The 25607-nt window shown below is 39.6% G+C and overlaps 1 protein-coding gene across 2 annotated transcripts; it reads left to right on the forward strand.

The window, feature by feature from the left end:
- Positions 1 to 7206: 7206 nt before the first annotated feature.
- Positions 7207 to 25607, forward strand: LOC5574076 (tyrosine-protein phosphatase non-receptor type 23). Of its 2 annotated transcripts, XM_021854303.1 has the most exons (10): positions 7207 to 7437; positions 7684 to 9306; positions 9667 to 11449; positions 20611 to 21476; positions 21540 to 21683; positions 24123 to 24143; positions 24275 to 24403; positions 24465 to 24831; positions 24896 to 25015; positions 25076 to 25607. In XM_021854303.1, the coding sequence occupies exons 1-10, from the start codon at positions 7354 to 7356 to the stop codon at positions 25189 to 25191; spliced, it is 5253 nt and encodes a 1750-aa protein (XP_021709995.1). In that variant the 5' UTR covers positions 7207 to 7353; the 3' UTR covers positions 25192 to 25607. The 2 variants fall into 2 exon arrangements, with proteins under 2 accessions (XP_021709995.1, XP_021709996.1); XM_021854304.1 differs by lacking the exon at positions 24123 to 24143 and having other exon boundaries at positions 7208 to 7437.

Genomic DNA, 25607 nt, shown 5'->3' on the forward strand with positions numbered 1-25607 from the left:
ATGACTGACAGCGAGATGTCATGACAGGAAAGGCAGGGTCGCCTTCAAGGCAATCGCACCCACCAGTCGAACGCGACGAAACAAAAGGCTGAGCACGGAGAAAAACGAAAATACTAGTTAGTGTACGATATATTATTAATACTTTTCCAATATTTTGTTCTTTAATACTAATTCTCGCGTAACTTTTCAAAACGGCCTATCTAACAATTCACACATTTCGAGTAAATCGAGCTTGAAGGTTGTGAAAATATATTTTGAAACTGTATCAAAATGAAACAATTTTTCCCCATTGTGTTGCTTGTAGAGGGAAGCAGTGTAATAGAGTTCAACTAAAGAGTCTGAATTATAAAGAGACGAAATCTGATCATATTCAAAATAAATCAGCTAGCAACTATGCCAAATCTATTACGCAGCACTGCCAATGTTGAATCCCACGCTAAAAGTGAGTCACAGGTTTTATGTGTTGAGTTTTCACAGGTTTGGGTAACGAATGAAAAATTGACTGAATGTGTGGAAAACCAATGTAATGAGTAGAGCATTCTTTATGCAAAGCATGAAAATTGCAACCGACACTCAAGTATTCAGAAAATATGCTACTTCAGAAGAAGCAAAATTTTCGTGGGCGGTAACATTTTTGTGTGAGTCGTTTTTAGCTTGTGTGAAAAAGTGTTTGACAAGTCTCCTGCTCGATTGGAATGACATTGACAGTAAACCTGGAATTCCAATTGGAACATTTCGCTTCTTTGCTTATAGTTTCTTTAAGTTCAACGTATGAAATGAAATTTTGTCAATTTATTTGGAAATTACACTGAAATCTATAAAAACATCAGATAGGACGTTTTGACCAAAAAAATGTACATAGGATAAATCACATAGGTCGTTCTGTTCCAACAATTGTTACATTGGACATTCATTTCGGTCATTTTGTTTCAGTTATAGTAATATCGGACATTTTGATTTGAGCACACAACAAGCATGTTTTATTTCATTTTGTATCCACGTGCGTTGAACTGCTTCAACATTCAAGTTGAACTGCTCATTTTGTTGCGGTGTGATAATCGCAGGCACCAGCTGTGCTTTGTTTTGATTCATTTGAAGAAGGGACGAATGAACTTCGGGTTAAAGTCTCTCACGAACAACAACAATTTGATTCATTCAATGCCACGCCGTCACTTTTTCCCCTCCGTCTATGTGTTCTATGTAACAACAGAAGGAGGGGAAACGTTGAGCTGTATTTGGGACTTTTTGCTTTCTTGCTGTCTTGCTCTCTCAATATTCCCCCCGTTTCAATGCTGGTTTCGCCCATACTTGTTCGTGTGTGAGTTACCCACTGCACGACGGGTGGTGACGACTGTGTTGCATTCGGCACCAGCCGTCGGCGCAAACAAGAAATAACGGTGGGAAATGATGACGATGACGGCGCCGTCGATTGTGTTGTAGGAAACCAATGCCAAACAAATACATACAGCTTCTCCGCTCTTCGGTGAATGATTGCTCTGCAAATATATGTGCGCAAGTCGCGCATGCACGTTGCTCGTGTTGCTGCCGTGAAGCATATGTATATGCTTCACCGACCATGGATCTGAATCGGATTGATACAATAAGATCATGATGCTGAATATCATTTCCCTACATGCACTCAATACGCTGATAGCATGAAAAGAGAACTGGCAGCTGAGCGAATGCTGATCCAATCCAGCGTAAGCCTAAAACATGATTTGGCAAAAAGACCAAAATACAGTTTTGTGTACCTCGTTCTCTTTTTGTTATTTGAGCGTATTCAATATTGCGAGGCAGAGCGACTCTGAAAATATCGACATTGTTGCGGTGTGCTAATCGGAGACACCAGCTGTGCTTTGTTTTGATTCATTCAATCCTACGACTTCTTCCCCTCAGTCTATGTGTCCTATGTAACAACAGAAGGAGGGGAAACGTTGAGCCGTACGTAGGACATTGTGTTCTCTCACTGATTCTCCCTCAATTTTCCCCCCGTTTTTATGACGGTTTCGCCCACATGATCATGTGTGAGTTTCCCACTGCATGACGTGGTGGTGGTGACGGCTGTGTTGCAATCAGAAATTGCGGTGGGGAATGATGACGATGACGACGCCGTCCATCTTGTTGTAGGAACTCGAGAAAGGAGCCCACGCCTAACAAATACATACAGCTTCTCCTCTCTTCTTTGCTCTGCAAATATGTGTGAGCAAGTCGCGCATGTACGTTGCTCGTGTTGCTGCCGGGAAGCATATTTATATGCTTGATCGACCATTTATCTGAATCAGATTGATACAATGACATCATGATGCTCAATCTTGTGCTCAATATCATTCCCCTATATGCACGCAATGCGCTAATAATATAAAAAGAGAAGTTGCAGCTGATCCAATCCAGCGAAACGGTAAAACATGGTTTGGCAAAAGACCAAAATACAGTTTTGTGTAACTCATTCTCTTTTTGTCACTTGAGCGTTTTCAATTTTGCGAGGCAGTGCGACTCTGAAAATATCGACTGAAATGATTAAGAAGCAGTTATTATGGCATTCTATACATCTAAGTAGTGTCTCAGACACGTTTCTACAAATCATTCTACCTTTTAAACTCCATTCCAAAGCTTTATTCAGGAATGTCCAATGTAACATTAGAATCGTGTTTATTCATAAATGTTACATAGGACATGTGGTTGGTTCTCTGATCAAAGGTCCAATGTAACAATTGATTAAAAGCGATGCAGTTTTGAACATTGGTCATTTTGTTAAGCTTTTAATAGATTAATTTGTTGTTAATATATCAGAACGAGTGTTCTAGTGTGCTGCTAAGTGGTGCAACGCAAATGATTTGCAATGATAATCTCGATTTGTTTACATTTGTTACTTAGGACGTTTTGAAAAGTTACGCGAGAATTGATACTTTTCCAATATTCTAATCTTTGATGGTGGTAAGCTCCATCGAAGTTAATACGCCGATCGCGTATTAACTTCGATTGAGCTTACCACCATGAAAAGCTTAAGGGTTTATTCACAAATTTCATAACGCTAAAAATGGCTATTTTCGAACCCACCCACCCCCTTGTAACGCTTTTTGTATGAACATATTACAAATTTTGTATGAGCCGTAACAGCTCGAGGACACCCACCCACCCCCTTCAGCGTTATGAATTTTGTGAATGGGCCCTAAAAGTTAATCGCCGAATTATTATATTTTATACCTTATCATGCTTATCCACGATTTATTTTGTAATGTGCTTATACAGTGAATCACGCTACGCTTGGGACTTATTCAAAATAAAATGCCATTTTGTTCAGTTCGGTATCAACATCACATCGTGTTCAAGCAAGTTTCTATTTTTAATCCAAGTGTCGTGACAATTCGACTTTCTTTGTCTATGGATATCAAGTGAAACTCTGGAGAGAAAAGCTGCAATGTATTATGCCGGGAATAGATCATTCACCGCCGACACTACACCGGTCTTTCCGCGATTGTGCCGCGTTTGGCTCTCATCAAAAACAGCATCCTCAAAGGATATTCTTCCCAGAAAAGCAGCCACAGGAAACGGTAAGTTCGTTTGTCGTATTCATTCCGGAGTCTCATCATCATTTTGCCATTTTTTCCAGATCATTTAAAAATGGGCCTAATCCACTCCAGTCGTCGTGTGCGGAACAAAAATGAACAGATTGGAGAAAGCATCAACTATGGATAGCAAAACACGGAGAAAACTACATGATTTATATGATAATAAATTAGTTAGGGTAGATGTACCAATAGTGGAGGTACTAAGCACCATTAAAGTTCATTTAATCGCCTAAATTCAAGAAGCGCAATTAATGTACATGTTAATGTTGTAATGGGAAGTAACGACCATTGACTTAATGAGAAAAATGATTTCATCGCAGTAATCCACGGCATGTCAGTGAAAAATAATACCTCCACTATTGATACACTGTTCCTTTAGTTGCGGTATATTTTCAATTTGTGTTCCTATAGTTGCGGTATCCGTGGTTTTCTTATGGGATCCTCCACTATAGGAACATTTTACCGCAACTATTGGTACAAGCAAGAACAGTTTTAGCAGTTTTAGTGATATTTCATCAGTTTTAAAGCAATTTTAACGCTCTTTTCACTATTCCGTGTATCAACAAGCCAAGACGTCGATTGGTAGTGTCGGTTCTGTGGCTAATGTAATAAAATCAGTGAAAACGGCACTACCGCAACTATAGGAACACCCACAACTAAGGGAACACTTACCCTACATGCAAAAATGCACATTCTTCTATTTTGTCTGGCCTTTGTTTACTGTACCCAAGTAACCATAAGCACTAATAACAAGCCCTAAATCAGTATCATAGATGCGTACATGCATTATAATAGCACCACAAATGCTTACACACCTTATAACAGCACTTCCGCTGCATAGAAACCCTATTACAGCATCATTAATGCTTCTAAGCCTGATGCATGCAGGCATCAAATAAGCACTATATTGGCTTTATATTCGAGTACAGGGCATGTTTAAATGCCATCCAGTGTTTTGACAGACATACCACGTGCTTTGTGTTTGCATATAGTGGTAAGAGGGAGTCAAACATAAATCTTCTCACTACTACAATTGCAGGTTTTATGGCGGGGAAAAGTGATGGTTTAAATTGGTCACTTTTCTTTCCAATACTATTCATCTTATGTGGCCGTAGGAGCAAAGGAGCAGGACAACAACTCAACAATACGGGTATCGCAGGTTCGAGACGCAAAATGAGGAATTTCATCATCATAAAACGAGGATTAAAATGTGGCAATTGCAAGTCCTCAAAAGGATGGAAACTACCAAAACGAATATGTCTGATACGGAGAAGTACTATTTGTATCATTTTATTACATTTTTTGCATACTATTAGAGGTTTCCGTTTACATTCATTCATTTATTTACCTCGTGTACCAGTTGCTTATCCGCATGCGCGAAAGCTCTCTGGCTGCGTACGCGAAAGCACAAAATATTCGCCCTAAAAACCTGGCGAAAACAAATGACGTTTCTCACGTGGTCTTATATCAGCATTAGTGGTGCAGAGAAGCACGATTTCGCCTTTTCTGGCATTATAATAGCATTACATGCGTATATAAAATTGACATGCATCAAATGATTACCCTATATGTGCATATAATGCTGTTACCGTGCCGCTTATCGTGCTTACTGGTTACTTGGGTAAAGCGAAGTATGCACTTCAACAGAAAATTAATCGCCTATCTCGATGCGTGCAGAATTTATTACAAGAAATGGTCAAGAAAACATTTTCTTTGATCGCAGTACGCAGTTGAAAAGAAATGTCATTTCAAATGGAGCTCACTGTAGAAAATTTCCCTGCCGTTTCTTCCGCAGAAATTTTTACTTTTCTTGAGCGGAACAGCATACTTAGCTTAAAAGAAGAAAAAATGCTAATTTTATTCAAAGCACTGGATTTTTGAACTTTAAAGCGAAGTATGCACTTCAACAGAAAAGTAATGGCCTATCTAGATGCGTGGGAAATTTCTTGCAAGAAATGCTCAAGAAAACCATTTTTCTTTCTTTCGCTGTTGAAAAGAAATGTCAATTCAAATGGAGCTCACTGTAGGAAATTTCTTGACCATTTCTTGGACAGAAATTTTTAGTTTTCTTTAGCGGAACAGCATACCTAGCTTAAGCATCAAACGCATAATTTCCAAAAAATCATTCATCAAAATAAAATACGTTTATACTAGCCAAGATTAATATGCTAAAATGCATTGCAATGAGTGAAAAGACCGAATATGATTTTAGAATGGTATTTAAGCTATGGTAGTCGGTAATCTAAATTGGCTGTGTAAAAATATGTATTTGGAACCCATTTGATTGGCTTGTTTAGGGGTAGTTTTTTATATATTCTGAATCTAGGTTAGAAATTGAACTACCGTGCACCCCCGCTAATTTGAACAGTACCTCATGCAAACCATCGGGGTTCATTTTTAATTTGAACATCTAGTCACCCTATAAACGTGTTTCTGGTTACCTCTTTCTCTGTTTTGTTTTGATTCTGCGCTCCGTTCCACAGCGTTCCATTTCACTTTAGTCCGTTCCATGAGCTAAATGACGTTTGAACCACAGACAAACAGACGTCACACTCTCATCACTGTCCATCGATCACCTTTTTAACGGTCGAATCAAAAATATGGTAGGTGGCCAATCCGCCACCCGCAGCGCTCGCATTATTTTTTTTCGTGTTTGACGTTTACACACTATCGCCATCTGTTGGCCTGTCGGCCAAACACACCGATTTCAGCATTGGGCGTACATGTCCTCGTGACTATGATTTTGATCGAGATTTGTTCTAAGTGTTACGTCTGTTTGTCTGTGTTTGAACCATTTTTAATCTGAACGATGTGCAAATTAGCGGGGTACAAATTAAAAAGTGTTCAGATTAAATGTGGTTAAACCAACGGGGGTACCCGGTAGAATCAAAAGTTTCATAATTTTCCGTGAACTGGAACATTTTTAAAACACGCTTGAAATTAGTATGGAAATCACTTTTGAATCACCCCTCGGCAAATTTTACTTCGGGCCGAGTTGTCATTATGTGGGCCTGTTCACAAATTTCATAACGCTGAAGGGGGCAGGTGGGTGTCTTCGAAATGCTACAGCTCATACAAAATTCGTTGAATAATCTTATAAAAAGCGTTACAAGAGGGTGGGTGGGTGTAAAAAATTGATATTTTCAATTTTTCAATCATTTCATAAAAATAATCAACACTAAGATCTTGAAGTGCAATAAATTCGCTCTATTAAGCTTTTTATGCCGCTAACAAGCTAGCTTTCTGGTAGGGATCAGGTGATTTGACATTTGGCTTGTGTCATTTGACCGCAACTCGAAAAGACTAGTCATCAAACTTGTCGATTCGCTGTAAAAAGACCCAAGCCAAATGTCGAACCACTTGATCCCTATCAGAAAGCGAGGTTGCTGTGGCGGCCATTGGCGCTCATAAAAACGGGAGCAAAACTGTGGTTGCTACTTTTTTCTGGGAAGCGCCGCGTGTCCTTTTGAATAAAAAAATGCACTAATATTTATTTGAGTGAGTTAGGAATTAAACTACCATAACCTTAAAGAAAGAACACTAAAAAAGTTTCCTGGCATCCCTGGTTTCATGTTTGTTCCGCGCAGTTGCACCCACCACTGTCATCGCGCTGTTGTTTTTGTCATTATTTTCCTCGTAAACGTCATCGACTGCTCAGTGAAAAAAATAATCATCATCCAGCCAACAGGATTACCTACTGAACAGTGCAAAATAATTTGTCCTTATTTCGGAAGATTCCAGTGAAATTTATGGTGTAAACGTCTCGAAATCGGTGCCGCTAGCAATGGAAGCTGTCCCCCGAATGCCGATGGTCAGCTTCGAGCTGAAAGTCAGCCCGGAACCGACGAGTTTTGGGCCGCTGAAACAGGTAATCCTCTAATTCCTTGGGAGAGAGGTGAAAATTGGTGTCACGTCCTCTGATGTAAATTTAATTAGGCGGAATTATTGGATGTTTTCTTGTAATGGGGATTGATATGTAATTTCGAATTTCCGATGTGAAATGGTTTGAATGTATGAAGCCATGGATCGTGGATGAATAATCACAGTAAATATGCAAAGATGACGTCACCTGATTAAATTGTTATCATTGTTCTGTTTAATTTTCCCACGACAGTACATAGCGGAATATTATCATGAAGATCCGGACTCTTACTCGAAGGAGTGTTACCAGTTGGAACAGCTCCGGGGAACTGCCGTTCGCCCCTCACAGGATGTCGATGGAACAACGGTGATGAAACGCTACTACTGTCAACTGCATTCGATCCAGAATCGATTCCTGCTGAACCAGATGCCGGAAAGCCATCAGATGCTGAGCTTCAACTGGCGAGATTTGTACAGCGGTTCGACTCTGCAGAAGAGCAATATCAAGTTTGAAATGGCAGTCATTTTGCATAATTACGGAGCATTGCACACGCAGCTTGGGGCGGCCGAAGGTAGAGCAGATCCAGAAAGTATGAAGAAAGCTTGCACCCATTTCCAGTGTGCTGCTTGGGCCTTCGGATACATCAAGGATAATTATGCCTTATTGCTGCAGGGCGATTTGTCGACGGAATTGCTGATCTTCATGCAAGCTCTTTGTTTCGCACAGGCTCAAGAGTGCATCATGGAGAAGAGTCTTTGTGATAACAGAAAGTCTGGGATTATTGCGAAAGTGACCGCTCAGATTGTGATCTATTACAACTCGGCTTTGGCTGCTCTGTTGACGCAAAACGGAGAGGACGGACGAATCCAGGACATTGTGGGCAGCAAGCAGTTTAAGGAGTGGAGAAAGTACGTGAAATTCAAGATATCTTATTTGTCGTGCATATTGCTGCTTTATCAGGGACAACAATCCGAAGAGCAGCAAAAGATGGGCGAGAGAGTGGTGCTTTATCAGGCTTCGTTTGATAAGCTGGAAGAAGCGCGGAAAGAGTCGAAGGGGCTTGCGAATATAGATCAAGTGAACGATGCACTGCAATTTACGATGGATGTGGTGGAGGCGAAGCGGAAATCAGCCAAGAATGAAAACGAATTTATTTATCATGAAGAGGTACCGGAATTGAGCTCGATTTCAGCAGTTCAAGGAGCAAATCTGGTCCACGGAATCGCGTTCAACGTGACGGACGCGGATGCCATGGGAGAGGACATATTCCATCGTTTGGTTCCCATGAAGGCGCACGAAAGCAGTTCGGTGTACAGCGAAGAAAAGGCAACCCTTCTTAGAACTGTAGGAACCAAAGTCGAAGACAAGGACAACGAACTGGCTTCTTTCATGAGTTCGTTGAACCTGGATGCTATCAACGTGCAAAACCCAAACAGTTTCAATGATTTTCGCCTACCACAAGGCTTAGTCGATCGCTGCGCCGAACTGAATGCAAAACCAACTGCGATTCCAGACTTAGTGCAATCGATGTCCAACTTGGCCGAAACTTGTTCCGAAGTGGAACTAATGCTGAAAGAGATCAAACACATGCTGAAGCAAGACGAAATCCAAGAGGACAACTATCAGCAAAAGATCGGCCAGCGTTCGAACGGTGGCGGACACATAGCCGAGTTGAACCGGGAATTCGCCAAGTATCAGGAGGCGCACAACAAGGCCGGCGAAAGCAACGATACGCTGCGGAAGGCAATGGGGCTGCATGTGTCGAATTTGAAAATTTTGGCGCAACCGCTGGATGATATCAAAAAGCAGATTCCGTCCAGTAGCGACCAGTTCGATGAGGCAACGTTGAAGGAGCTGCAGAGTATTCTGAATAAGGTAAGTTAACAAAGTTTTTCATAATTTTGAAGATCTAAGGTTATTTATTGATGCTTTGAAGCAAGTTAAAATATCGATTCAAACAAAATAGATTCGTGCAACTTAACACAATTTATGTTGTACATGCAAGTACAAATCCTATTTTGCATGGTTGGTAGCTTAGATCAATAAAAAGTTTGGTTAATCATAGTTTAAATTTCATATCAATATTTATAGAACCAGTGACCAGTCGTCAATTTGAGCTTCAGAAATGTGGCTTGCTGGAATTCTAAGAATCAGCTTACTTTTACAAATTTACTTGAGACACTTAAAAATGGCATTTTTGTGCTATAATTTCAAATGTTTTTTTGTGTCTTTCAGGTAAACGAAATGAAGAAACAACGTTCGAAGTTGTACCAGGATCTGCGTGACAATATCACCAACGACGATATTACATCTCAACTGATCGCTTTAGAGGGAGGTTCGGACAATAAGAAACGTATGCAAGACTTATTCAAGAAAGAACTCGGTAAGCACGATCAGCTTGTTGCTCTCCTGGACGCCAACCTCAAAGCTCAAGCCAACATTCTTAAGGCCCTGACAGATATCTATGCTCGTTGCGCTCCGATCATCAAGTCAATCAGCGAAGCGAAGAATAAGCGGGAACAGTTTTTCTCGTCGCTACAAGGGTCCTATGACGTGTATGAAGATTTGCTTTCAAAGAGCGCTAAAGGCTTGGAATTCTACAAGAAACTGCAGGCGAACGTTCAAAAGTTGTATTCGCGAGTTAAGGCTGCTTGCGATGTTCAGGATGAAGAACGCAATCAAAAACTTAAATCTAGCAATATCGCCAAACGGACTGAGCCATCTCGAGAGAGCCCTAAACCAAGTGGTGGTCCAAAATTGAAAGATTATCTGAAATCTGGAAATATTAGTTTGGGATCAATAAAGGCTGCTGGTGTTGACCCCAATCAATCGGTTTACATCCCACCCGTGAGGCCAAATCCTGTTGGATCCGAGAGTACAGCTCCGATTTCAAGTGCTGCTACTGGAGTCGCAGGATATTATCAAGATTCCTACGCAAACTACAATTACTATTCATCAGCAAATAATGTTCCTGCAGCATCCACTACTGATTACACGCAGTACTATCAACAACAGCAAATGCCCTACGGTGGACAAACAATGCCTTCAATGACATTCCAATCGAGTACCAACTCGACTACAATTACGCCAACGCAGACACAGGCCCAAAATACGGGTTACGTGAATCCAATCTATCAGAACCCAATGCCTGCTTACTACAACAATCAATACCCAGCATCGCAACCCTCACCATCGCTATCATCCAGCTCTAGTGAAGTCGGTTCTACACAGCAGTGGAATCAAATGACACAACAGTTCGGAACTATGAATCTCCAACAGCCGACTCAAACCTATCAAACTCCACCGGCTGTTCCAAATGCTACTGCTTCTTCGGCTTATTCTCAAGTCCCGGGATACCAAACCGACAGCAGCGTCGTTAATCAGCCGTACAATGGTTATAATCATACCACCAACGCAAACCAAACGACTACTGCTCAATATTACCAGCAACAGCAACAGCCACAAACCCAAGTACCTCAACCGTACGTTCAACCTGTGCAACCGACTCCGCAAGAACCTCAAACTACCATCCCTGACCCCACAAGTTCCTATCCAAGCTATCCGGGTTACACCTACAATCATCAAACGGGGACCTACGAGTACACCGGATCCACCCAACAGCCAACATCCTACGCGAACCAGTACAGCTCTACCCCAGCAACTGCAGTCACGACCACAACCACAGCTTCATCCGGTACCTCCAGCTACTATCCCACTCAACCAACCCCTTACGACTACACCACTCAACAAGTACAGCAACCTCAAGCACCGACCTACGCGAACGCGTACAACAACACGCAACCTACTCCAAGCACGGCCACCCACGCGACAGTTGAACCAACCACTCCCAGTGCGGCGACCTATCCGTACGGAGGCGCCACTACAACTGGATATGATTACAGTCAACAGAACCAGCAACCGCCCGCGGTTACAGCTGATGGATCTGGTGGGCAACAGCAGCCGCCACAGCAGTACTACCCGCAGGATCAAACGCAGAATTCGTACTACGGAAATGCTGGTGAGTTTCTGATGAATTAAGTGATGAAATCTTATCAGGTGCAGTGATTCATGGAGATTTCTTAAAACTGCAGGGACATTTCCTTAGTCGACTTTGCTAAAGCTCGTTTATATCTATTTCAGCACAAGCATATTTCAAGCAAAGCTTTAGGAAACACTGAAAAATATCAAGCATTGGCTAAGTCAGTCATCGAAGAATTATAAATTGTAACAGAAACAGGATCAGAATTTACAGATACTGAATTATCCTCTTTTGACATGACTACATTTTACAAATATATTATGTGGAACCTAAAATTGACAACGAGTTAGCTTTGAGTCTATACATTTTTTACAACGTGAGAGCTAGAATATTGCCGACGAACACAGTTTTCATTATTTCACAATGTAAAACATGTATTATAGAAACATACCTAATTAAAATTCTCCAATTCTAAACCGGGTAAAATTATTATATAGTTATGCTGTTGAATCATAAGAATAGCAAAATGCAGTTTCACCTAAAAGCCAGTAATTGATCGTTGATTGTACATGGCGGCAATACTTTTTTAAGGTGAGAGGCGATACATCTTAAAAACAAGTCGATGATTAACAGAAGAAAAAAAAACACTGACAAAGTTCAGAATCAATGTTCCTGAATAATAAACTATGTCCTTTATTCGGGCTAGTAAATTCCGCACTAATGTAACTGTTCAATTCAGTTATTATTACTCAAATATAAATTTTTAATTAACTGTTTCGGATTTTCCAATAACTTTAAAAATTCGACTTTTCACTTTGGAGTCACAGATCAATCTGATCTTATTTTATTACTCGAGATCTCAATATTCACTCAATTCACTCAGTTGAAACGAACCATGATTTACGAAGGGTTTGTATTTAACACCGAACACGTTACACCTTTCAAATGTTCGAATGCGTGGACGCAACAGTCCTCCCTTTTTTAAAAGATTATTCTTAAAATTAATATAAGCTTTTAAATTGATTTCTGAATGTTCTTTTTTAGTACATGAACTATTTCTTTTTTTTTACTTACTAACTATTTTTGAAAGCACTTCATGCAAATATTTCTTTCGACTACTTCACTTCACATCATGCGATTTAGTGTTCTGGATTCTAGTTCGGCTCCTAGTCATAATCATTCCGTCGTTCAATTTCTGCCGCTTCGAATTGTTGGAAGTATGTCCCTCAGTTTCATCGGGAAACCCTAGAAATGGTTCTTCATCAGACTCAGAACAGCCCTGAAATTCCATTCTGTCTGGTTCCGAGTGACTGCGCTTTCTTCGCTGGACCTCTAGAAGCACCAGTGTTGAATTCTGGTGTTGAGAATAGGGAAGCTTCAACTGACTTCTGTGAGCCATGATGGTTGTCCTGTGAAGGGTGATTTCAAACGTATTATTAGAAATTTGTCTGACATATTTCGCTTCAATCCATCTCTGTGGATCTGTTTTTCTATATTTTTTATAATAAACTGTATCCCCTACCACTAGCTTTGAAAATGGACCTGGCATTTTAGGGAGTTTCACCTGTATTTGCGTTGCAGCAGGTTTTTCTAAAAATCTATCATATTGTTTACTTGGATGTATTGAGTCCAGTAAAATTTTTGGTCTGTAACATAAAACTTTGTGAGCTGGCGGAAATCCATCCTTGTTTGCTATTTGATTACGGTAATTAATTAGGAAATAATTTATTTTATTTTTTAATCTAAATCTCGTAATTCAGGGTCTGATAAATATTTTTAAAAAACATCTTTGACCACCCTAACTAAGCGTTCAGCTTGTCCATTACTGCTCTGATTATAAGGAGGACTTTTCAATACTTTTACTCCATGTTTTTCTAGAAAAGATATGAATTCTTTGGAATTGAACGGTGGTCCTCCATCTGTAACCATTACATCAGGCAAACCGAATCTAGTAAATAGAGTTACAAGTGAACTGTTAACTCGTTTTGCATCTGTTCCATGCAAAATAATTTCTATTTCCACCCACTTCGAGTGACTGTCTACAACCAACAGAAAGGTTTTACCCTCAAAATAGAAAAAATCTGCATGAATACGACTGAAAGGTCTGAATGTAGGTATCCATTTGCTATGAGGCGGTTTTGCTGGAACAGTACCCATTTTTATACAAGCCTCGCAACATTTCACGAAATCCTCTATATCCTTTGTTAAACCTGGCCAATACACAGTTTGACGCGCCAAATGTTTCATTTTAGTAATGCCAATATGATTGGCATGCAAAAGTTTAAGTATGCCACTTTTCAAAACTGTTGGTATGACAACTCTGTCCTGTTAAGAAGGCAGTTTTGAATAACCTCAAGATCAGTCCTCAATGATGCAAAATCTTTGAATAAACCCTGCACATTGTCCGGCCATTCATTTCTAACAAACTTTATCACTTCTGCCAAACATGAATCCGCCGACGATTCCTTGGCTATCAAAGCGAAGTCTAAAGGAAAGGAGTCTGAAAAGTTTAAACTGTTTATATTTCCAATGTCTAAGCTTTTAGGAACTGATTGCTCCAATGGGAACCGCGAACAAAAATCAGCGTTACCCATATTTGCAGATGCTCTATATTCAATCACAAAATCATAAATAGATAGTTCCATGGTGTATCTTTGTATTCTAGTTACAAATAATGAATTGGTACCCGTTTTGCCAAAAATTCCCACTAAAGGCTTGTGATCAGTATACACTTTAAATTTTTGACCAAAAAGAAATTTATGAAATTTTTTTACGGTGCATACCAACGCTAACGCTTCCAAATGAAGGATGGGATATCGTTTTTGAGCTGAATTTAAAGAAAACGATGTAAAGCATATGGTTTTTATGGATTAGAAACTTCATGAGCTAATACTCCTCCCAATCCATATGAACTAGCATCTGTAACTACTACAAGAGGTTTTTCTGGATCATAATACTCAAGCATATCTGCATTCAACAAAGCTGTTTTGGAAAACTGGAACGCTTGCTCACATTCCTGGGTCCATTCAAATTTTGCATCATTGGCTAACAGAGCATAGAGACTACTTAACTTGGACGAAATTTTAGGTACAAATTTGTTGTAAAAATTAACCAAACCAAGGAAAGCCCTTAGTTCCGTAACATTGGTGGGTGCTTTAGCTTGGCTAATTGTCGAAACTTTTTCTGGAGATGGTAGAAGTCCTTTGTCAGTTAAAAGGTGTCCAAGATACGGAAGTCTATTGTTTCACCTGCGATTAAAACGTCGTCTAAGTAACAACTAACATTCTTTAGGCCATGGAGTATTTGATCCATTATCTGTTGGAAAATTGCCGCTGAACTTGAAGCACCCTGCGGAAGCCTATTATATGTAAATAACCCTTTCATCGTATTTATTACAGTGAACTTTTTAGACCGCCTAGATAAAGTAACCTGTGTATAAGCACCAGCAAGATCAAGACAACAGAATACCTTACAGCCTGCCAGGGAGGCGAAAATGTCCTGTGCTAGTGGTAGTGGATACGTATTAGGTACTATTGCTTTGTTAATAGATACCTTACAATCTATTACCATTCGGATATCCTGATCCACTATCACAGGCGACGCCCACTCGCTAGCCTTAATAGGTGTAATAACGTTCTGTTGCTCGAGCATATCCAAGTGTTTCTCCATTTTTTCCTTCAGTTTGTACGGTACTGTGTATGCCTTCTTAAAAATTGGATGATCGTTTTTCAACACCAGGTCCCCTTCATATCCAGCAATTGGTTCTGAAAAGTCTTTGTCAAAAAATTTTCTGTATTTATTTTTCAAATCGTCAATAATTTCGTCAATACCTTTATCCTGGACAAGATTATTTACCAACGCCGCTTTTGTAAAACCAGACCTCCAACCCGGAAAGAAACGATCAAGCCATGACCTTCCTATCAGTGGGACAAAACTGTTGTTGCACTCCAAAACAACTAACTTTTGCTTTTCCACGAGGCCATTCATCTCAACTTGAACCAAAATCTCACCAAGTATTCGCAGACGAGCACCATCGACAACCACCAACTGCCTACTAGTGCGAATCATTGGAACGCTACTGAACATTTTTTTGCAGTCAACCTGACTAATAACCGACACAGCTGAACCTGAATCTATTTCCATTTTCAAAGATCGATTTTGCACTTTTGCTGTTATCATACATGGTTCATTGATCTTTTTCACTGCCGATATCATCAAACACTCCATACCATCAGTTTCTTCACCTGAGCTTTCACGACCTGCTGACCGTTTGAAATCATAACTACCGTTTTGATTCATATTACGGACAGCTTCAAATTCCGGACACTCTCGTTTGTATGGGAAACATTTCACACGAAATGTTTCAATTTTCGCCGTCCAAAAGTTCTCATTTTCGAGGCTCGTTTTATTAGGTTTTTTCCATAAATATCATTGCAAATGTATAATGCCCAACTACCTTAGACGTCTCTTAAGTGGTTGAATGATTTCAATTGATAATTTGATTGTTCCATTAATTATTATCATGAGCTGTCCGTAATTCGAATCAAAGCGTCCGGAATATGACGCAAAAGTGAGGGAGCGTCCGGAATAAGAATCATGAAAAGGCCACACGTTTTGATTTATTTAAAATTATTCAAGTTGCGGACGCGTATTCTTTACCCACCATCCGAAAGTTAAGGGCTTCCGACGCTCGATAACGTTTAAAAATCATACAGAATGATTTATTTTGTATGGTCCAAGCTGGGTTATACTTCACTGAGGCCTTAAGTGTCCGTAATATGAATCAAAACGGTAAACCGAATTGGTACGAGTAGCTCAATAATGATTGGAATAAATTTATTCGCTCATTTGTCTTATCAAACATCGAAATAAGTGTGAATTGGCCACATCCCCCGGGGCACCTGGAACCTACTATAAAGTGGTTATGGCAGTCGGTGATGCTGGAAATGCTTCGGAAAGCATAACCTTTGAAAATAATGAAGTTTGATGCCCATATTGATATGGTTCCGGATATGTTCCTAATTGACCACTTCCCCCAGGGCACCTGGAACGTTCTATAGAGTGGTTTGTGCATCTAATGGTTCTGAATACGCTGCAGGAAACATCATTTTTAAGGTTGGTGTCCGCTTGGATATAGCTCCGGATAATATTTACATGATTGGAAATACAAACATGACTGACCATGCTTTCCGGAATAAGTTTTACGGAAATGGTCGCTGCATCATATCAGGGTCCACTTTATCGAACCGTTCTTTTAATTTCTTCACCATATCAGCATAATTAAGTGTTGCTAACTCTACAGTAGGGAAAGTGAGCTTAAGCTCATCATACACCACTGGACCAGTAAGCGCAATTAAGACAGTTTTTTTATTTGCCTCTGTCCAACCATTGAACGAACTAAGATGTTCTAGTCGTTCCATGTAATTAGTCAAAGATGATCCTTTCACATAGTGATCCAATGTTCCAAAAGATGGCATTATTTTTTATGATACTATTACAGTAAATCAAACGGACACTTACGGTTGATGCAGATGCAGATGCACTCACGCAGTCGTGTTTGACCTTTGAGTGATGATGGAATGATGAGACACAGCCGATAGCCTTTCTCACCGCTCACTGATAACTCACTACTCACGATGAGTTCTCTTCCGCTGATTTCGTCTCACTGATTGTAGCTCACGTCTGATGATCAGCAAGAAAATGACCGATTCTTGGATATCATAACAAAAGGCAATTGTGTACTTTGTTCCACAGCAGAAAAATCTATGGCGGCCATTATAATTGCAACGGTAGAAAGAACAAAAGATGGCCACTGCACGTTAAACAAAAGAAAAAAAAAAATCACTTGATGCCTTTGAATTTCACCAATAGAATATGCTATAATTTGTTATAATTTCTTTTTGAATTGTTTGAATAAAAATCGTATTTCAATGGTGCCTGTAATTCAAAATTATTGCTTTATCACTAACACACCATCTATGCTCAAGTTTTCTCAAGTGTCACTCTGCAAACTTTACACAAATCACACTAGAATTTTCTTTGCTACAAGAAATATTCCGTTTGATGATATTTAATCCAATTTACCTTCGTCGCCAGTTGTTAAATTCAGTTATTATTACTCAAATATAAATTTCTAATTCACTGTTTCGGATTTTCCAATAACTTTAAAAACTCGACTTTTCACTTTGGAGTCACAGATCAATCTGATCTTATTTTATTACTCGAGATCTCAATATTCACTCAATTCACTCAGTTGAAACGAACCATGATTTACGAAGGGTTTGTATTTAACACCGAACATGTTACAACTTTCAAATGTTCGAATGCGTGGACGCAACAGTAACTTTAGAGCTTTGAAATTTGGGCTACTAATGTAGAATCGCGAAATACATCACTGAAATTGGTTTAAAACCAGAGCTTAAGGTCATATCTTCAAGATTAAAACTTTGAAGAAGCAAGTGACATGATACTCTCTGAAAATTTGTCGTTTGATAACCATAAGAGAGTATTCAAAATGATCCGAGGTTCGCCAATAAGTTTAAGGTTGGATCTGTACTCTTTAAACTTCGTAAGGCGGCAGCGTCCATTTATCACGTAACGCTTAAATTGAAATTTGTTAACACCTCTTCCCTCCGTGTTTTGTATGAAAGTTTTCAAAATGTTGTATGTGTCGTAACGCTTCAGCCTACCCCTGCCTCGAGCGTTACGTAATTTGTGGACGGGCTTTATGGGGTCTGGTAAGGTCATTTGGCATAACGGTTATTTGGCATAAAGAAATTTCATCAAGAACAGGCATACCGTGTACGCACCTAACTTTGCGCAGCTCCAAACTTTGCGCATTTTTAAGAAGCTGAAAAAATGATAATCAATCATTGATTTTTTTAACGATCCAGTTTCAGCAACATGTTCGTTTATGTGAAATGAGTATTTGACATAGATTTGTTTACTAAGAAACCCTCGTTAATATTAGTAAATATACAAAAAAAACCTTATCGTCACACGTATAAACGTCAACTTTTACACCGTCTTAGCACAAGCGCTAAGGAGTGGCTCTGCCAAAAATCAACATTTTTCTGAACAAAACTGTGTTGTGACAAGTATATTTGCGGTGTATTTGCAAAAAAGGTAATATTCTAGTAATTCCATTAATTTTCCATTTAATATGTCAAATTTTTATTTGAAAAAAGCTATGCGCAATGTTAGGACCCATTTTTTACACGAGGGTCTTAATTTTTGCGCATTTCTAGCAATTCGGAATGGCACGTAAATACATGTACGTCCTTGCAAATGACAAAAGCTGTCGATCGTACCGGTGGCAAATCAATAAAAAATAATAAATCCCAAGCGATCAACGATACATCTTCCTGAACTTTTTTCAACGATACATCTTCGATGCTTTCCATGGATTCGATGAAGCTTCAGTGGAAAGTAAGGGTCCGTCCATTAAGGGACAGCCCCTAAGCAACCTGCAGCTTGAAATACTAATATACATCAACGATCAACGATACATCTTCCTGAACTTTTTCCAACGATACATCTTCGATGCTTTCCATGGATTCGATGAAGCTTCAGTGGAAAGTAAGGGTCCGTCCATTAAGGGACAGCCCCTAAGCAACCTGCAGCTTGAAATACTAATATACAAACGAGAAAACTCTCGAGCATAGCTCGCCTGAGCTTCAGTTGAAGCACATCACTGCTAAAGACTCGTCAAGTTCATCTGGAAATCCTACACTTCCAGCTGAAGGCATGTACAACAGAGTAGATTTTTTTTTAAAAGCTTCCAAATTGTGCGAAAGCGAATCGTTCACGGCTATTAGCAGTGGATACGACCATCAAATTTCGGTAGTTATTCAAAGAGATGGAACAACATAAGAAAAACAAAACAAGAGAATAAAAAACAAGATTATGAATCAAAAAAAAAAAACAAGAGAATAAACTATATAAAGCATCGTTTGATAACAAATAAGCATAAGCTACGGCTGTAAACTATATTTCTTAGATTGTAATCTTGTGAATATACAATAAAAAATAAGAACAGAATAAATCACTATTCGTGGCCACTCTATGTTTGGGGTGGTTGAATAAATTAAATTGAAATTCGCGAAAAAAAACTCCTGATGAAACTCATATTAGTTGTAACCTTTTTATCTAATACAAAACCAGTAAAAAGTAAAATTATTTAGAGCAAACGAGCAATATAAGGCATGCGCAATGTTAGGCACACCATGCGCAATGTTAGGAACAATTTAGATTTTGTGCGCAATGTTAGGCACAAGGTATTGCATCACCTTTTGCATTTTTTTATTTTTTTTTATGAATCATTTTTATTCTTTTTAAATCACGTGTTCTACTGAAGGGTTAAAAGCCTATCGTTTGCAGAAGTTTGAATGAAAAAATATATATTTTAGCCTTATTTGAACCAAAAATCCGATAATATTTTCTTAACTGCGCAAAGTTTGGTGCGTACACGGTATTTTGAAAGAAAGGATATTATTCTGGTTATGCCAAATGGCCGTTATGCCAAATGGCCTTATGTCAAATGACCTTATGTCAAATGACCCGCACGTGCTGTAGCCTTAGGTGCTGGAGCCTCATTGCTTGCAAGCGCACGGGCGCGCTGTACATTGTGAGACCCTTTTTGGTGCGCCTACTTTTTCTTGAGATGTGTCTCACTGCGGTCTCATGCGCTCCGTCACATGTGCTGTTTAAAATTCAGCGCAATAATTGAAGTGATTACAAAAGTTTTCAACGAGGATCGAAATTGTAACTCTTGGATCGCGAATCTTCAACCATATCATGTAGGTCATCTAGACACCTGCATAATGAGGCGAAAATAGTTGTAGAGACTTTTCGTTACTAAGCAGTTGTTTCACAACTTGGATTCCGATGGCGAGTCGTAGCGCCGAGCAGCGCATGAGACAAGTCACCCCGGGAGCACATCGCCTTGCGCGCGCTTTTAAAATTTTCGTGAGCCTCCGGCTAGCGCAGCACACTAGGATTCCGATGAGCTAAGAGACGGGTTGGTTGGAGGCTCGTCAGTACATTTATGTGCTCCTGAGTAATATATAACTCTATTCTATACTCACTTTAAACAATGTACATTCTAATGCGAAGAAACTGCAGGTTTCATTGAACACTCTGATAGGTACATAGGTAGGTTAAATCATTCGAATTCATCGATGTCTCTTTCTGTATTGTAGGTTATGGATACCAGACCACGCAACCGACTTACACCCAACCCCAACAGCCCACAGCCTCAGATAGCAGTTACAACAATCAGTATTCAAATTGTAACGCTCCCTCTCAACCTACCCCAAATCAGACATCCAACGCCTACAACTACGGAACTTACCCGAATACTTCAACCATCGATCCAACACAGTACGCAAACTATCAACAGCCAACCACCTCCGTTCAACCAACAGTCGTTGAACAACCAAACGCTTCAACCCCAGCAGCCCCGCAACCCCAACTCCAACCCCAGCCTCAGTCTCAACCCCCTGCTTCTCTCGGCGCTAAAAGTTCGTCCAACCTTGATCTTCTGTCCGGCATTGACTTCACACCTGCTCCGGTAGAGGTCCCTGTTCTACAACCGCAGACTTCGGTACCGACCGCCGATGAAGACATCAAAAGCGAGATCCTAACGCCGACCAAAGCCGCACCGTCGTCACCGTCAGTGGCCCCGGCGCAATCTGATCCTCCTCCCACCGTGATCGACCGCAAGCCCAGCGTGGACAATCTATCGATCTGTTCCGATCTCAGTTCCATCGATCAGAATTTCGACTGGGAAAGTGCATCGATGAGAGCGGTTCGTGCCGGCTCTCTACCAGAACCTCCGACGGTGGCTCCGGTAACTTCTCGCACCCACAGTCGCGTTGGCAGTATGGTGGATAGCAGCATAGTGACGGTACAGTCGGTGCGGGATCCCTTCGAGGACCAAGCCACGCTGAAGTGGTTCCACAAGGAGGTTGAACGGTTGGAGAAGTTCATCGATAGCTTGAACGTCAAGACGCTGAACGGGACTACGCCGCTGGACGGCAAATGGAAGGAATTGCAAGATTTACTGGTATGTTGAGGGTGGACTTGAATACAAAAGAGCTAATTTTATAGGAGTATTCTTATCTAACAGGTTAAGGAAGAGTCCAAAAGGCAAGTGAGCGTGGCACGACTGTTTCCGGAGAAGAATCGCTCGATTGATTGCGTGCCCTATGATCATGCTCGTGTAACGCTACCGACTGCCACTGATAACTATATCAACGCCGTTTTTGTGAAGGTAGGTTGTAGCATTTATCAGTAAGGTCAAGTTTAAAATGCAGGGCTGGTAGTAGGTTTTTATTTAGAGACTTGGTCATAATTTTCATGCACGTCTTTGATAAGTCTCTTTTTTAATGTAAGGTCCTTAAACTCTCCAAGAAACAAAATGTTCACTGAAGTTGCTGTGTTACATTTTTTTCTTGCAGTGAATTCTGACACTTTTACGCGATCATTTCACAAGTTGTTTTTCGGGTGTTTTTTTTTTCAGATTCCTCGAAGAAAAGCCTTAGGAACTGTAGCTACTGATATTTTCTTTAAAACTTCAATAAAGGCTTTGGAAATTCCCATAGTGATTTCTCCAAAGATTTCTTCTGGAATACTTACAGGGGCTCCTCCAGACAGTTTTTCGAGAAATTTCTCTAGCAATTATTCAGCGGATGCTTAGAGGAATTTCTTCTGAATTTGGTCAAAGAAATTCAACGTTACTACATACTTCTTCCAATCATCGATGGGTTCTCCCAGAAATTGCTCTGAAAATTTCTCCAGAGACTATGCCATAAAATTTCTATGATTTCGGTCTTGATGATCTTCCTGATGAAATTTCTCTGTACAGGATTTTTATGGAAATATCTCTAGGAATTTGTCGTCCAGAGATTTTTTCGAAACAGTTCACAAGTAATTCAAGTGAAAATAACATGAATTCATTGAAAGATATGTAGGATGTCATACCTGCAAATACTACAGCAATTACTCAGAGGGTTTCAAAGCGTTTCACCTGCAAATCCTACTGGGGTTGGGAATTCCACCAAAAGTTTATCAAGAGTTCATGATTTCTTCAAAAGATGCTTGCAGAAGTTTATCGCATATTTCTACAGAAGTTTCATCAAAGATCACTTTAGGATTTTGTTTCTCAAATTATTGCAATGTATTCTAAAAATTTAGTCGACAATTTTCTGGAAACTTTTTTGGAAAACAATTCGAATATATTTTTTTTTAATTAATCGCTGGAAAGTTCTTTAAAGAATTTCAATAGGTAATCTTAGGAGGAATTCCTGGAGTAATTCTTGAAGCTAATTCTAGAAAAATTCTTGGTAAAAATCTTAAATCCAGAACGGATATTTTTTTTTCTGGAGAAAATCATACACGATTTTTTAGAGAAACCGATGGAAGAATCACTGAGTGAATTCCTGGAGGACTAAGGATTTTCTTGAGAAATTGTTTGAAAGAATTTGGGAAGAACTCCGATATAAATTCTTCTTCCTGGCATTAACGTCTTCACTGGGACAAAGCCTGCTTCTCAGCGTAGTGTTTTTTATGAGCACTTCCACAGTTATTAACTGAACCTTCTTTACTAAATTTGCCATTTTCGCATTCGTATATCGTGTGGCAGGTACGATGATACTTTATGGCCAGGGAAGTCAATGAAATTTCCATTACGAAAAGATCCTGGACCGAACGGGAATCGAACCAAGACACCTTCAGCATGGCTTTGCTTTGTAGCGGACTCTAACTACCGTAAAGTACCGCACTCTTAATTTCGCTCACTGACATTTTAAACATATTTTGCGAAAGAACAATTTGTTGGCTAGTATTTTGATTGATCATACTTCAGCCATGGTTACATAACATGCAACTATAGAGTCCAATATGTATCAATAAATATGAATAAAATGGCAGTGAGCGAAATTAGGAGCGTGCGCGAAATATGGTAGCATCACGGCACTCGGCTAAGGAGGGCCCCGGTATAAATTATTGGTTACTAATTTCTAGCATTACCTTTACAAAATTTCAGGTTGCACATTTGCCGCTATCTTGAATGAAATTTTTAGAGGAATCTTCGAAAATCGAAGGGATACTTATAGGGCGTATAGGGCACTTCCATGATATACTTTTGCATGGGGTTTTTTTGTCCGAATTGTTTGAAACTTTGCCATAAGACACACTTCCATGCTACGCATATTGTAGCCAAATATAAGCTCAATAGATTCAAAAAAAAAAAAAAAGAATACACAGCCGAAGTGAATACAGAGTGCCAAAAATAGTATCCGGCTACCTGAATTAATTCGATGAAATTCCTGAAAAAAAAAAAATACACGCAGTTATCGAAACCAAATTTTAGGGATATGTTTAGCCGAATTCTCTGAAAACAAAATCCTTATTAAAACTCCTTATTCTTGTTTTGTTACTTTTTGGATTCTTGTTTCTTGCAATGTTTTATTTTGTTCCTGTTTGGTATCATTTTTGGACATAAGTTCCTATTCAAGACACTTCATCGCTACCAGCCCTGAGAAGGTTAAATCATGTTGAACGGTTTTGTAGGGAATCACTTTCGAAGAAAGTTACGTAAAGCAAAGCAATAATCTTAAAGCAAGCGAAAATCGTTATCGTTTCTGATTCGGTCCTTTCCCTCACAATGTCCAACTTTTTCCTCATTTTCAATTTGACACAAATATCATAGTTCAACAAGGAAAAAGCGTCGGTAAGTGATCCGATGTAGGCCAGAATTGTTTTACTCGTTTATTTCTGCTCTGTTGGCTAGTTTGTAGTCGTGTTATAAAATTTCTCATAAAGACAACTAATTTTCTAAACTTTGTTGATTTGATTTTACAGGACCTAGGTTTCGGATGCCCTCAAATGATTCTGGCGCAAACTCCCATGCAAAACACTGTCAACGACTTCTGGAACATGACTTGGTCCCAACAGGCTAATGTTGTAGTTTGCTTGCACACTCCCAATGAGGTTCGTAGCTAAATGATTACTACTGCAACAAGTGTATATAACAATACTATATATTTTCAAGATCTTGGATACTTTCTGGCCTACGGAAATCAATCAGGAACTCAGCTACGGTGATTTCTCTGTCACGCTGATCAAACAGTTCGATCTTACGCATTGCATCGAACGATCTCTCCGGGTAACAATGCACGGATCGGATATCATTCACAGTGTCACGTTACTGCAGAACAAACTCTGGCCCAAGCAGTCGGCTGAATATATCCTAGGAATTGCTAGTAATGTCATTGGTGCCTATCGACAGCAGAGCCACGAACCGAAACAACAGAAGCCATTGATTGTCAACTGTTTGAATGGTTCGGATCGATCGTGTTTACTGGCCGTGGCAGTAGCATCTATCTTAGCTACCCAAAACAAGAAACCAATCCTGATAAGTTAGATGTTCAGTCATTTAATTCAATAGAATTGAAACTAAAATATTCTTACTTGTCGTTTCAGATGTGGTCGACATTTGGTACCGAATATGCTGCCAGAAAAAGGGAGCTCTTCGAGACCCCAATCACATGCAACTATCGTACCAAATTGTATTGAACAATGGATACAGTATTCTCAATAAGCGTAAGTAGTATCGATTTGGATGAAACAAATTCGGTTTTAATCGTATTCTACCATCACCAGGAGGGATAATGACTTCGTACCAGATGAAAACAGTGCAGGCCACAGCCACCGCCGAGAGAGAGGAAGCGATCAATGACCCGTTCAAGGATTTAGATCCTCTGTGGAAGTTGAAGTAATTGTATGTTAAATGTAGCAGAATTTATATGTTTTATAATCTGGACTTAAGTTGGCACTGCTTTTAAAAACTATGGTTTTACGATTTCCGTGCCGATATCCGGTACTGTTAAGAAAACAATTATCGCATTCACCTTATAATGTGCAGAAGCCATCTTGAACACGATATATATTCTCAAGTTTCTTTTATTTATTATATAGAGCCGATTATACAACACGCTATAGTATCCTAAATATATGATTATGGTAAAATGCGCATTATACACCACGTAGCTAGAAACGAAAGCATAGATCGGGAAGATGATTTTGGTCGTGCAGAAAAGAACTGATGTTTTGAATATTTATATCCTCGTTTAACTACACCAGTAGGTGGCAATAATAAAAAATGCTAATAATCTGTTATGTAGTATTCACCAGA

The sequence above is a fragment of the Aedes aegypti genome, chromosome 3 (genome assembly GCF_002204515.2).
Source record: "Aedes aegypti strain LVP_AGWG chromosome 3, AaegL5.0 Primary Assembly, whole genome shotgun sequence".
In the NCBI taxonomy this organism is placed as follows: Eukaryota; Metazoa; Arthropoda; class Insecta; order Diptera; family Culicidae; genus Aedes; species Aedes aegypti.

What these genes read in the sequence shown, in the direction of transcription:
- LOC5574076 (XM_021854303.1), top strand. Translation starts at nt 7,354, where the DNA reads ATGGAAGCTGTCCCCCGAATGCCGATGGTCAGCTTCGAGCTGAAAGTC. An exon ending in TTCGTACTACGGAAATGCTG is followed by an intron (nt 11,450 to 20,610) that starts GTGAGTTTCTGA and finishes TCTGTATTGTAG; the next exon opens with GTTATGGATACCAGACCACG. An exon ending in AGGAATTGCAAGATTTACTG is followed by an intron (nt 21,477 to 21,539) that starts GTATGTTGAGGG and finishes CTTATCTAACAG; the next exon opens with GTTAAGGAAGAGTCCAAAAG.